At 41.9% G+C, this 15,046-nt stretch overlaps 1 protein-coding gene across 13 annotated transcripts in view; it reads left to right on the forward strand.

Moving 5' to 3' along the window:
* pax6b (paired box 6b) overlaps nucleotides 1–15,046 on the forward strand; it is a 33,253-nt gene that overhangs the window by 13,513 nt on the left and 4,694 nt on the right. For 7 of the 13 annotated variants that reach the window (XM_058088924.1, XM_058088925.1, XM_058088927.1 and 4 more), the window contains 9 exons: nucleotides 1,989–2,151; nucleotides 2,215–2,353; nucleotides 6,941–7,145; nucleotides 9,152–9,205; nucleotides 9,789–9,812; nucleotides 11,553–11,683; nucleotides 11,933–11,968; nucleotides 12,056–12,271; nucleotides 12,510–12,675. In XM_058088924.1, coding sequence (XP_057944907.1) covers nucleotides 7,133–7,145; nucleotides 9,152–9,205; nucleotides 9,789–9,812; nucleotides 11,553–11,683; nucleotides 11,933–11,968; nucleotides 12,056–12,271; nucleotides 12,510–12,675 — 640 coding nt within the window. In that variant the 5' untranslated portion in view covers nucleotides 1,989–2,151; nucleotides 2,215–2,353; nucleotides 6,941–7,132. Of the gene's footprint in view, nucleotides 1–1,988; nucleotides 2,152–2,214; nucleotides 2,354–6,940; nucleotides 7,146–8,899; nucleotides 8,975–9,151; nucleotides 9,206–9,788; nucleotides 9,813–11,552; nucleotides 11,684–11,932; nucleotides 11,969–12,055; nucleotides 12,272–12,509; nucleotides 12,676–15,046 lie in introns of all 13 variants that reach the window. The other 6 variants (XM_058088935.1, XM_058088937.1, XM_058088931.1 and 3 more) reach the window with 6 other exon arrangements.

Consider the following 15,046-nt stretch of genomic DNA (forward strand, 5'->3'; position numbering starts at 1 on the left):
CTGCATATGCCGATCACATTATATTTTTACGGAAATCGGACGATACTGAACCGTGGCCGATGAATTGGAGCATCCCTACACCGAACCCCAATTTTATCAGAATTCAACAAAAATAGTGGCAGTCATTTGTGCAGTTAAAATTATCGCTTGTGCTGTGATACCTTGTTATTTATTAAAAATGTAAAGTGTTTATGAAACAAAAACACATCTTAATTTTTCATTTTTGCTGTGTAAAGTAATATTGGAAGATTGACATTTTACCCATATTTCCCATATCAATCAATCCTGCTAGCTGAGCTTGCGTTGTTCCAATGCTGCGTTGATGTAATCCACACTGCTGTTGTATTCCAGTAACGATTTACGATCACATATTAACTTGTGTTTGCCTCATGTGAGTTTTGAGACCAGATTGTAACAAGTTCACTCTCATAGTTGGACCAACAACTCTCAAATGCTGCTTCATTTTCACGTCTCCTCGCTGCTATTCACTGCTCCTCACCTTGCCCTCCCAACTACAATGCAAATCAGCTGATGCTAAACAAGCCCAAACACAATGACAGCCAATCAATGTCCATTTGCAGGTGTGACTGATCATTGCTTTCCACCTCCAACAAATCAATCATAGGAAGCCCAATGCATACAATCTATTTTTTTTATAAAATGGCAACTTGCATAAAAACTATAGATTGTTTAAAAACACACATTAAATATAACTTCAATTAATTAATTGCAATTAATGCACTAATTTGACACCCCTAATTTGAATATTTAAGTTGCACATTACTATAAGTTGTAGGACCACCTAAACTATGAAACTAGTAAATACAGAAAATGTGGTAGTTTTTGTGAATTTTGAATAGAGTGAAAATAATACGTCTGTATTTTAAGTTGGAAGTATAGACAACAACAATAATATGGATAGATAACATAAGTACCACATCAATACCACAAGAACCAAAGCAGGTTTAAAGGGGACTTATTATGCTTTTCCCACTTTTCTGACCTATAAATGTAGTTAGAATGTTGTATTCTCATGTTAAACCATGCCAAAGTTTCAATTAATGAGGTTTTGGCATTTGGAAGTGAGCCCTGAAAAAAGTATGGGATGGCTCAAAACGATTGGTTTTCAGAGGGCGTTGCAAAACTGTTCCTTTGTGATGTCACAGAGGAGCAGATACGCACTCTGCCCTCCCCTAAGCTCTACTTCAGTGTTTACGTTGCTGGCAATGGCTCATAAAAAGTGTTTGGTGTATGGGAAAGACACTTTTGTTTACAATTCCTAAAGACGCCATCATCAGGCACATGGTAGGAGTTCCCTACACATTGGTAGTCCCGCAAAAAATGTTACTGTAATGATCCTGTAGCAAACCTAATGCTAAAATGCTCAAGCTACTTACCATTGAGAGACGTCTTAAAGTAACCTCTTTTCTTCGGAAACTTCGGACTGTCTAGTCTCTATTACGAGATCGGATTGGGGTTCCAACACATATGGCTGCAGGTTAACAGCAGAGATTTTAAAAAGATTAATCGCTTGGACAGGCAGTTTTCACAGGAAGCACAAAATTTAGGGAATTTGACTGCTATAGTACTTGTAAAGTATGAGTGATTCCTTTGGGGTCAGATTGAAACGTACACCCCCTTTAGGATGCAGCAGAGTACTGTGTGCTTCACCTCCATAATTGTTGTCTCACTTTTACACACTTACAGGACATTAGACAGACTTTGTATAAGAAATCTTTCTGTAAACATATTGGTGACTTGCCTAGAAGGAATAGGGAATATACTTTCAGAGGTTCTTAATTCATTTGGACCCTGCATGTTCGTATACTGTATAGTGCTTCTGGTTATTAAATTTGTATTGAAAACATAGTAATATATAATTCATATAATCCAATAGTGTCCATATAATGTAAATTTTTTTTTTTCATTTCCAGACAGAAAAGTGAATATTTGAGCGTCTAATCACAAAACACACTGTATTGTCCTAGAAGAGTGCACCGTCCTTAAAGGGACCCACCCACCGTCCAAGCTACCTTGTGGCGCACTTCCCCATTCTCTGAGCCCAGCGGCCCGGCTAAGGTGTGACGTGGACGCGCCGCAGCAGCCAATCACAGAGGAGCTCGGCCTGATGCTGACGGGAGAAAGTTGCTGGTAAGAAGAGCACTTTTTCCCTCCCTTACCTCGCCACTCACTCTCATTGACATTACCACTCAGCCACGGATCTAAAGCCTGGGCACATTTGTTTCTATATCGGAGGTCCACGAGTTTCCACGGGGGAGACAAACAAAGAAGAAAAAGCGGCTTTACACGCAGAACAGGATACCGACCGGAACAGTCAGCTGCTTCTCATCCGGTGAGTTTGAAGTAATTTTTTTTTAAACTTTTGAACCTGAATTCACAATATTTGACTAGGCTATTTAACACTGAAAATGCGATTCCTGTTGCTCACAGTCAGGCAAACAAAGCGAGCTGATTAGGGGTTTTGTTGTCATGTATGGACCACAAAAAGCGTGTAATTAGGTGCATTCACCCAGGAATTAGACGCATGTCAGTCCTTGCACGTGCAGGCCCGAGGGAAACTAATACTTGCTCCAGCCTGTACATTAAACGTGTAATATCTACTAGTGTTTGTGAGTACAGTATGTCCAGACAGTCGTGTGTGTGTGTGTTAAGGTGAGACTTTGTGAGGTTACATCAGTGTTTCCTCCTGTCACGCGTGGCGGGCCGGTGTTGTGACACCATTAGCCTCACTGTTGATCCCAGCCTGCCTTCAGCCTTTTGCCAGGACAGGGCTTCCATGAAATTACTGCTGCTGGATTATTATTATGATAATACCACAAAAAATACCTTAATAAATATAAATAATAATAATAATATATTGCTGAAATGTTCCACCCTGTGTGCCTTATCAAAATAAACGAGATGAATTGAAAGTGCATGGCTATGTAATCTAATTGGCAGGTGATTTTTGTCTAATATGGTTGCTAAAATCTAATTACACATTGTTAACAAGCAGATGTCCTCATGAAAGCTCTTTAGAATTCACAAATCTAACAATGCCGTGATTGACAAGTCAGTTTATCAAACATACACATTTCAAATGGACATTTTTCCGGAGATTCAATTTATTACAAAATGTAACATTTCTTATTTATTTATAATTATAATGCATTAAAAAATAACTACTGACTAAATAACAATAAACACATTTCACAGCAACAATAATAGTAATTATAATAATATACGTAATGAAATTCGATTAAATGCTATTGCATATAAATATATCTTATATAATTTAGAATGATCTCATATGCCCCATTTCAATTTAGATACATTTAGAACTTCAGTTTTCCGAACAATTATATTTGCAGTAATTGTACACATTTATACCTTAGGCCAAATAGTACACTGGGCCAAAAAACAATGTCACTGTTTTCTGTTTTTCCTTTCTTTTTTTGTGTGTGTATTTAAAAAGTTTCCAGTGGACGCACAAAAAAACTCACATCGCCAATGGGGGGAAAATAGCGGCCAGATTAGGCTTTCTTTTCAAGGGTTTGTGACATTAGTTGCTGCTAATCCGAATTGGGCTAATTGCTTTCCCAACATCAGCCCATATACACCCCCACCCCCTATCCTCCTGCTCTCTATTTGTTGCCCACCAACTTACCGTAGTGCATGTAGGAAATATTATGCTCCAACTGTGCTGAGCAGGCGGAGGGCCTATTGGCATGCAAGGTTTCTGGAGAGAGACAGAAAGGAGAGAAGGAGAGAGAGAGAATACAAGGTTTTGGCCATCGGGGCGGATTTACAGCTTAACCAAGAGAAATCAATAACATGAGGTATTGTTTCCAAAGAAAACTACTTGACACACTCATCTGGCATTGTGTGTGTCTTTGTCGGGGAGGAAGGTTAATAGAGGGGTGAGTTTTTGACAGCTGCAGCCTGTGTGACCACTGAGCCGCAATAACACTTTGCATTGCAAAGGCAGACTGCTATTATTGTTTTTTTGGATGAGGGTTGACATCACAAGATGAAATACAATGGCAAGTATACGCTCACTGGACTCTTTATTAGGTGCACTCGAATCACATCCTGAATAGCACAAAATTTCCCCTTTTAATGTTCAATTTCTATTGGTATTCATTTCAGCAATAACACAACAAGTGTAATGCAGACTGTTTAGTTGTTTACAATACTTTGCACCTATTGCAATAATAACGGAATTGTACCAGACAATCAAATGTGTTTTTTTTAAACATTGAATCATGACTATATGACATATACACCATGCACTGCAAACTGCAATCACAATAATAAACATATCAACTACATATAGTACCTTGTTTAAATAAAAAAATCATAAATTCATTGCAAATTTCCCCACTGAGGGACGAATAAAGGCATATATTATAATCTGAACGTTACATCAGTCAGATATGAACTATTTTCCTACATTGTGTTGCTACATCTGATTCACGTCACTCAAGAAAAATATTTTCACGTGACAATTTCAATTGACAATTTTGCATTGAAATGTGGTGTAATAAGAGTGTTTACAGTAACCAACATGAGAGTACTTCATGGCACTAAGTCAGGGAGGGAGGGGGGTGTTTGTGGTCTAATGTATGTCTAATAATGAGCATGTGTGAAGGGGTGGGGTGCTGTAAGCTGCGTGGGTCTACCATAGACTTGATCCACCACCAGCACCAAGTGAGGAGAAACACGGTAGCAAAAGGAAAGAAAGCACCATGAATGTGCTCGTTTAGTTTACGGCTTGTTTGATGAAGGAGAATTGGCCAAAGTGTTGTTCCTCGCCGCGGGACCCTCAGTGACAGTTTTGAGCAGCTCCTCTCAGCTCATTATCTCGCCGGCCCACTGAGGGCCCCCATTCAAGTAAAAGCCAGACCCTCTCGCTCTCTTTCTGTCTCTCTCTCTCCCTGGCAGGGTCGTTTGTCTCCTCATTGAAGGCCCAGTCCGGAATGCGATGGTTGTTAGGGAGCCCTCTTTCACCTCCAAAGTGTTTTATTGATGAGCTCTGACTTCTCCCACTTTTTCACATGTCAAAGAAGTCAAGTGTAGGCCTCCATGACTTCATTTCATCATGGAAAGCTCCCATCCCCCCCGCTCCTCTTGCTTATACTTTGCCCCTTTTACGCCCCCTTCTTTTCCTGCATGCAACTCTTCCTTTTCCTCCCCATCTTTGAGGAGCTGCTATAGCCCACAAGCTGCAACACACATGGGCGCAGAGGGGCTGCTTTTTGGGTGCATTGAGGTGTGCCCTAATAAGACGACCATTCACCCAGCGCCGTGTTTTAGGAACAGCGTGTGGCCATGGCTACACACTCATTTGCTCCACTTTTATTTACGCGTGCTATTTGCTGCTCGTCAGGCCGCCGGAGTGACGTCGCCTTTGCCGCGCAAATGTGGCCATAAAAAGCAGCCGAGCTTGCCTAAAGGCTGCGCTCTTTACGCACGGCCCCTCTTGTTGACAGGGAGGGGAGGAGATGTATGGGGGGGGGGGGGGTGATACCCAAAAGAGTCAACAAAAGCACGTGGTGGACATTTGTTTTATTGGGGAGTGATGGCTGATGATATACATTATGAAATAATGTATCTATAAGTATTCAATAAGATGCCTGTTAAAACAAAGGAAGACTTACTTGATTGCTTAATTTTTATATCTGGTCAACAATGTAATTTTTAAAAACTTAAATAATAACATAGCCAGGGAGAAATGTTTACAGACCCAAGCTAAGGTAAAATAACAATAATAAGAAAAAAAAACACATCATACATAAAACAAATAAGGAATTTAACACAAATTAATAGAAAATGTGAATGTATAAATAGACAAGATAAAGGAGTATTTCAAAAACATAAGATGCTTAAACTTCTCGCCCCTAATTTCCCACTTGGAAACATTTATTATTTTATTATAATTATATGTGTGTTTCAATTAAATATTTTAGATCTCATTGGTCACATTAATGTTATTAACATGCATGCAAAAATATGTTGTACTGTTATGTTAGGCCTACATCACATAGACACTGTATACATGCTTATACAGTGTCTTATGGGATGACGTTACCCATGAGCAAGGCACCACAGCTGCCATACTGCCCCAGTGTACCACTATAATGTATGTTCACTGCAACAGCAGTACCGTTTTTATTAAAACAACAAAACTACCACGTTAAACATACAGCACAATCTAGTAAAAAACTAATAATAAAGTATTAAAGTTCATATGTTGTGAGTGACTTGCTATATAGTCTCATCTAAATAATCCACAGTGATATTTGGACAATGACTGTGTCCTCTTTATTGTTGTTCAGCGTGGTGACCAGGCCATATTCACACTGCAAGAATTCTTGTACTGTGTGGAACTTCCGAGTCTTTTTTTCTAGCAATATTCAGGCCCCATTTGCATGCACTGGGCTGATTAGTAGGGTTTGGACAGAGGGGGTGTGTGTTTGGGGGGGCAAGACTCCCTCTTTTTTTTCTCCTGTCTTTTCTCTCGCTGTGACTCGGCCCAGTTTCCCGCTTTTGGCTGTGTATGGTGCCGGGGTGGGGGTTGGATGAGGGGGGTGTTTATACGGGGGTCGGGGAGGGGGTGATGATGACAGAGGTCGGGTCGCGCTAATGGGCCAGTGAAGAGCGGAGGACCAGGAGGAGCACATACATTAATACACTTGTTCTGTCCCTTCTCCAATCAGCATAGGTGTGTTCATTCCTTCTCTTCTTACCCCCACCTCCTCCTTCCATCCCTACTCCCTCCCTCTCCTCCCTCCTCCCTCTCTCTCTCGCTCTCTCTCGCTCTCTCTCTCTCTCTCTCGCCCACTCTCCCATTCGCTCTCTCCCACGCCAGCGCACATCCACGCCAAACTCGCTGCGTCCTGACATCTGAGTTCACTGTCAATCTCTGTCTCCTTCGCAGGGATATCCCCTCCGTCTTCTTCTCCACTCCAGCACCCTTTTGGAAACTATTTTTTTTAATCCAGCCCCACTCTCCTTCACTTCTACGAGAGAAGACCCGCCATCATCGTGGGTATTTTCCCCCTGTTTTCCCCCCCTGTGTGTGGGCCGTGGACAAATAGGCAGCACAGTTTGGTTTTGACAGCGACACAGGATGCCCCAAAAAGGTAAGATGTTTTTATCACCCTAAATTAACAACCCTAAGTTAATTTTTTGTTTGTTTTCTGGTGCCAGTATTTCTTTAAAAACTAATGCAAAAACACATCTTAGTATTTTTAACACATTTTAAACACTTAGTATTTATTTCAACCAATTTGATGTGCTCCATTTTGCCTTATTTATAAGAGCGTAAAAAAGTGGAGTGATCATTGTGGAGAATTGGGCGCAATGACCCGTTGAGCAAAGGCGTCAGATTGATTCATGCGGACCACTCAGCCAAGAGACTTCTTGCAGAAAAAGAGGGAGGCAAACACAAATAGTGAGGAGAATACCCCCCTTTTTAGATTAACAACAAAATCAATTAAAAAAAACACATTTTAATAAACAAGTAAATATATTAATATAGTAAATTATATTTGCATCTGGGCTGCTTTCAAAAAACACATTTAAAATTTTGTGTTATCTATTTCATCTTCTTGAAAATACCAGCCTAATTGTTCCACCTAAATAATATCAGCAATTTCCCATATATTCATATTTATTCATATTCTATTCTATAATTTCACATGCAGCCAGTTTCTTATCGATACACCTGCTTCTAAAAATATTGTGTGTCATTGTTTGTAGATTGGAACCACTTGCAAAAAATGAGGCCTTCACTCTGCCTCATTCTTTCGGCATGCTGTTGTGTGAATAAGCATACTGAATTAAGACATTGTTGTTCCGGATTACTAAAGCAAAAGAAATGCAGATTAGATGGTATAGTTAACCCCGGGAACAACAACGTTTGAGCTTTCGACCTTAAATAAATGATTAACCACATGCGCCATACCCAAGCTTTAAAGCTACTTAGAGTAGTGCCTTGCTGCAATTTACACTTGGAATGATGCTTTTATTCCTATTTGCTGCACCATGACAATTATTCTACATGCATTTTATTTAAATTATATCCGCTCTGAACCATGGTAGACCAGCGTTTGTGTGATGGAATTTTTAATGTGATTAATGACCGAGCAGCGCTGTGCAGCACAAGCAAGTGCACACTTTAACATCCCCAAAACACTATTAGACCACAACACAACTCTGCATGGAAGGGAGCTAACATGAAAAAAAAACTCTCCCTCACTGGCCCCAATTTTCCCCTTATCTGTTCCCCAATTGAAAAGCTTCTTTTAATGCATTTGTCTTTTCCAATTGAGCGCCCTACTGAGCTCTTGTGTGTTTGGACGCGCTTTACAACCACAGCACCAGCGGCACCAAACTACCACCAAATATTTAACAGCGAGAAATAATTCTGTTTCTCCAGAGTAAAAAAAAACACACACACACACAAAACAAAAAACAGCATTCACACACACACACAGTTGCTGCACCGGGGTCACGGTCGCATGTGTGTGTGTGAGAGAATGTGTGTGTGAATGGTCCCGAAGGGGGTGGGATGCATGCCTCCGGCTCTTTGTATTAATGTGAACTTGTTGGTGTGTTTAGTGGGGAAGCTGTGCGTGTTTCTAGCGGCCCAGGCCGAGCTGTCGCCCCGGGTTCGAGGTAGCCTAAAAGGGGGTGCATTGTTAAAAACAGGCTGTACCCCTCCCCTCCCCATTCTGATCCTAGATCCTACTCTTTCTGTTTTCTTTTCGCACTGTACGCTTGTACAGGGTTTGGATAAGTTCGAAAAAAAAGATGATGATTAGTCGATGAGAATAAATGAGTACATCAGTATAGCTTTGGCTGTGCTAATGTCTTGTTTTGCTCTGTCCTATAGGGAGGCATTAAGTAGTGAAAACGGCAGATGATTGACTAAATTGTAATAAGAGTGGACAGTCAACTCTGTTTCCAGGCAAGTTTAATACAAAAACATACAACACAAAAAGGATGCTAAACTTCACCAAATATCTTACTAAAAAAAATCAAAACAAGGAAAGAGATGACAAAAATATTTGTATTTCTTATAGAAAAAATGTCCCTTTTAATCTGATACTTACCTGTTTTTATTATCTCCCCTTGTGATGCTTAGAATACCACAACCAAGCGACGTGGGAGTCTGGCGTAGCCTCAATGATGCAAAACAGTAAGTTTGTCTTTTTAAAATCTTTATTTCCTGCTGTGAAAGTTCTAATTGTGAGTGTTTGCATGGAAGCGACCCCCTCCCTACCCCTCCCTCTGACATTACGCCCTGGTTGTTATGGTGCAATAACTTTTAAAAGAGGAGGTGGAAGTGTATTATAGGCCTACATTTGCATGACTGACATGAGGGGGGTGTGTTGTCACTCATTTGACGCTCGTTTCATTGCTGTTAATTCATTTTTGGTCATGAAAGTTATTATTGAACAAGTTAATCATACCGGTGAGGGAAGGGGGGGGGGGGTTGGGAGATTTTTGTTCTGCTTGAGTTGCTATTAAATAATTGCACAGGCGCCTGCATTAACGTTAAGACTGGCTGCTAGGCTGCATACAAGATACGCCTGCATGAAATAGAGAAATAATGTTTTTTATGCAAATCATTTCCCCATAGAAAACACACACACACACACACTACATGCACCTTGTGGGTGACTAGACCGGAAGTTGGGCTGAATGCTGTCTAATTCCTGGTGCAAACAAGACAAAAAGAAAGTTAAACATGAACGTTTTCTCTCTTGCTGCTGGACAAGAGGTGTATGACATCTGTGATGAAGGTGTGTGCAATAACTTTACTACATTACATCCTCCATATGCACTCATGTCTGTGCTGTAATCTGTGCAAAAAAAGTGTTTTTTTTAAATTGTGGTGAGTGGGCAACGACAATGCATTAACAAATATGTTCAGAAGCTTGGCAAAACTGTCTTATTATCTTCTTATTTTACGCGAGGGGGTGTCTTCCCCAGGCCCCCTTTTTGGGTTGTCCAGAGGTCACGGAGGGCCTCGGTCGTCTTTTGTGCCTAATAACTCCTGGGTGTACATGGCGGGGAGTGTCCAAAATGACACCATATGTTTTGCCATTAGTGCAGCAGCAATAGAATACAAGGCGAGTAATCAGCGCCAGCGGGCGAGATGGACTCTGCAGGCACTTGAGGGAATTGAGCCATGATTAAGACTTATATGTGACAGCTTTTATCGATCATGCATTTTAAATATGATGGTCATAAATCAGAAGTGATGGAGTAGCAGCAGAAGCAGAGCTTTAACGCTGCGAAGCCAATTTGAGCCTAACAAGTCCATTAATTCCACGTAATCCTGGAATTAGCAACGAGCAGAAGGGATGATAGTGGATTTAGCATCAATCACATCCACGCAAGATGGAAGATTATTACACACAGCGGCCAAAAGGGGATAGGAAAGAGGCCTTCTTTTGATCACATGGGTGCGCACCATCATCATGGCTGCAGTGTGCATTTGTTGTCAAATACAAACAAGGATGCAAAGAGGAAGAGGAGGAGGAGCAGGAGGGGGGGAAAACACTACATGTCACTTTTAATATGTTAAGAATCCAGGCGCGCCCTCGTTTCTGTGACCGCGCGTAGCACACCCCCCCTCAGGCCACCATAAAACCAAAGTCCCCCCCACCCCACCCTCGGAGGGTAAACGAGTAGCGTCCAATTTGGTCTGAGTGATATCCAAATGCAGACAGAAAGGCTCGTTTTTATCATGCTACTATTTGTCGTGACGATGCGATTTCGCAGCGCTGGAGCCGTGTCACAAAGTGACGTGGCTGCCACAAAGTGCTCCAACTGATCTTTTCAATTAGCCTGCCGTGCATGATCCGAGGCGACTTCCGCCCATTCCCAGAAATTAAGCTCAAACTTGACGTGCGGCGAGTTTTATTTTAAAGACAAATGTCAGCCAGGCTCATCATATTTTCTTCCCCCCCTCGTCTATATTTGGAGCTTATTTATTGCTAAGGAGCCCGGGCTCCGGGAGTCAATGTAGCGGGAGGCAGCGCAGGGGAAGGCAGCAAGGCGCGGAACACGGAACGTGGGGCAGACACTCCCGGGAGTCCACGCTCCCTTTCGGCTTCAGGTTTGCGGATTCCGGATATTTAATTAAACACAATTTCCCCCTTTTTCCAGAAAAAAATACAATTAATGCTATTTAAAGATACTTTCATGTGTGCGTAATGTGTGCATGTGGTTGGACTATTTTAATATGGCAGCTAATTTAACAGAATATGGTCTGCTTTTCTGTTGCTTTTAAGTGGCGATGCAGTCCACGCAGGGGTTGATAATGATGCAATGGTTGTTCCATGCCCTTTTAACACCAAACCTGTGCAGAGATGGTGCTACTGTGCATGTGTTTTTATGCAGAATTTAACAGTGATCCTTCAAATGCACCACAATTTACAATCAAAATGTGCTTTTTTTTGTTTACATGTCTTTTTTGACAGTATAGTATAAAAGAAAAAGGGGGGTTATGATGACCCTTTCGTCTGCCCACGCAGGTCACAGCGGCGTTAACCAGCTCGGTGGCGTGTTCGTCAACGGCAGACCACTGCCAGACTCCACTAGGCAGAAAATAGTAGAACTCGCCCACAGCGGTGCTCGACCCTGCGACATCTCACGAATACTACAGGTGACCACCGCGCTCCTACTTTATTGTATTTGTATGTTTTTTTTCCCTACATTTGTTCTAGCCGCAAAGAGGCTTGAATGCAGGCAGTGCGCATATGCAAGTGATGCGCAAAGACATTTTTATTATTGTCTTTGGACACAGGAAACAGGAGAAGGAAAAAAAAGATGCCTGCTCTAATTATAAACTAAAATAGCTCTATTGTAGTAAATGCCTAATTTACCATTCAAGGCATATTTTCTGTGTTTATAGACCCATGATGAAGTCCAAGTGGTGGACAGTGAAAAGGTGATAATGACTTGAACGCCATCGCAAGACATTCCACGGATAGTCTTAAATAATGGATGTGAATTGTGTCTTTTGGTCTCCATCCAGGTGTCCAACGGCTGCGTAAGCAAGATCCTGGGCCGCTACTATGAGACGGGCTCCATAAGACCGCGGGCCATAGGCGGCAGCAAGCCTCGAGTCGCCACGCCGGAGGTGGTCGCCAAGATTGCGCAGTACAAGCGGGAGTGTCCGTCGATTTTCGCCTGGGAGATCCGCGACCGGCTTTTATCGGAAGGCATCTGCACCAACGACAATATACCCAGTGTAAGTCTGCACACGCACGCGCAGACACTGCACGCGCATGATTGCATTTGCACCATCTAATGACTTTTGTTGTGTTTACGCGTGCGGGGTGCATCCAAGCATTCACTCTTATTATTAATGCTCAATTCAAAGTGCGCACGCGCGTAATCACCAAAACACAGCCAATTATCCATTCCCTTTTCTTACATTGCTGCACACTTTCTCCTCTCATGTATGCGCCATGTTGGGCCCCCTTCAGGTGTCATCGATAAACAGAGTACTCCGCAACCTGGCGAGTGAGAAGCAACAGATGGGCGCAGATGGCATGTATGACAAGCTGAGGATGCTCAACGGTCAGACAGGAAGTTGGGGGACCCGGCCCGGCTGGTACCCCGGAACATCAGTGCCCGGCCAGCCCAATCAAGGTGAGCAGCCTCGTCCGCATCAGGAGACACCTTGTTGCAAGCGTGCACTTTAGTGGCCCAAACAACCGGGCCTCAATGCCTCCACTGTCCGCGGACGTGGACATGGACATGCGTGACAGCCCCGTCCTCCCACTTGAGAGGTGTGGTGCGTGCACAAAGGAATGTTTCCTTCCACACGAAATGATGGCTGATGGGAAACACTCCCACTCTCCACGCAACGTGTAATTGCTCATTAGCAGCAGAGGCCTTTGTCTTTTTTTTTTTTTTGTAGCTCTCACTTGAAGGCCCAACAGCACTGCAGCAGGCCTTGAAATGTAAAATAAATAAATGGCTTCTATAGATTTAGTCGTTGAAAAAGAAGGCAAATAACCATTTGCTTAATTATTTGATCACCATTTGAGCAAGTGGTGGGGGATATTAACGTGCACTAAAGCGGAAACGATCACTTTAACTACCATTCATTATCACCATCATCATCATCATTATTATTATGGCGCTTTTTAATAAACATAAGTCAATATGATAACGATGGCACGAATCCGATAATAATATTTCCAATTGTTACTATTTGGGTTACTTTTGTGTGCAATTAAAATGATTAAATACTTTTAGATAACAATGTATATTATGCTATACATTATCCATTTTTTATACCGCTTATCCTCACCAGCCTTTTGCTGTACAAATATGTATTTTTATGTATTGCATTTTCTATTAAATGTATGCTATGTTTGATCTATTTATATAATAATAATAATAATAATAATAAAAATAACCGTGACAGGACTAGGTAGGGTTGCGGCCTGTGCCAAAAGGCCCCATCTATTCGATTTCCTCAAAAAGAAAATCAGCTCATTATTCATCATGTAAATAAATAGCACACGCCCACCCCCTCGGCTGAGGTGCTCCTGAGCAAGGCATACATTCTACTTAATTGGAATTAATGTATTTAATTTAAAGCATTAAACAAATATTCATCTACTAATAGTGCTAATGATAATAATAATTTGTACATTTACTTTTATTAAAATAAAAGGAAATTAAACTTAGTTAACTTAGTAAACTTAGTTTAATTAGAAATTAAACTCACCATATGGTAATGGGGGTATAACTATCATAAAAATGAAGAAAATGTAATTAAACCTGCCCCCACTATAACTAATATTATTATTATTATTATTATTATAGTATAAGTGCTTGGTAGTTAGAATATAGAGGAAAATTGAAGTAACCCCCCCCCCCCCAAACAACCATTTTCAGTGCACAGTCAAGGAATAAAAGGTGTTCCCTGTTGCTGCCTATATGTCTGTAAATCCCGTCTAGGATTTAGTCTCTCACTTTCTCTTTTCGCTTCTAAGCGGTTTCTCAAGAGTGTTTTGATCCGGTCTCATTGGCTGAAAGGTGCCGCAATTGGTTCGCTATTTTTTTTTTCTTTCTCTCTTTTTTATGCTGCTTTTCCGCCTGAGTGGCTGACACATCGCGATACTAAAGAATGAGTTTATTTCCCAGCGCTTTTGGAAAGAAAACAAATCCCATCCTAGCGGCGTCACCGGGGTCTGGCAGACGGAGGATAATAGCAGCACATTCAGCCCCTTTTTATGGATTATCCCCACAAAGTATTTGTCTGTACAATAGAATAGTTGCGTGTTTCGTTTGATTCCATGTGCAAAGTGTGGCGTGACATCAGGTTAACTGTGCTGTAAATATTGTGTCAGGCCTGCAGGAAGCATTTTCCACATGTGCACTACACGCTTTCTCGACGTGATAATGATGTCCAACAAGTGGACAGACATTAGTCGATAAGCCTTTTTTTTAAGGGAGGTGGTGTTGGGGGGGTTCACCTCATGGTGGTGAATAGATTGGCCTTATTTTTGAGTTGTTTGGGTGGGTGTAGGATGGGTGGGGGGGCTTGCATGCTCTCTCCTCACTCATTTGTTTCCAATTGAGGACAGAAATCCTGAGTGGCGTGGACGTGATTAATGATGCTAGTGGATAAGGGTTAACACACTGGACTCAAAGCTCTGTTGACCGGCCTCCTCTTGGACACAATGCCAAAAAAGACTGTGGCCTGTGCAGCTCCAGTGGGAGAGGATCCTTTTGTATGGGTCATACCCCCCCCCCCCAACCCACCCATATATTACACCCACCGTGGGCTCGCTGCTCGTCCCTGCCTGTGTCCACAGTTTAATGGTTTCCCTTTACTCCTGAAGCCATTGTATCACCCTGAAAAGCCCCCTCGGCTATTCAAAATAAAGTTGGTGGTCACCTCAATGGTTATATACCAACGCCCATATGGGAACCACCATTGATGCTTTGGACTGGGGGGGTGGGGTGGGTGGGTGCAAGTGAGTTTGGGATTTTAATACATGTC

The sequence above is a fragment of the Doryrhamphus excisus genome, chromosome 12 (assembly GCF_030265055.1).
Source record: "Doryrhamphus excisus isolate RoL2022-K1 chromosome 12, RoL_Dexc_1.0, whole genome shotgun sequence".
NCBI lineage: Eukaryota > Metazoa > Chordata > Actinopteri > Syngnathiformes > Syngnathidae > Doryrhamphus > Doryrhamphus excisus.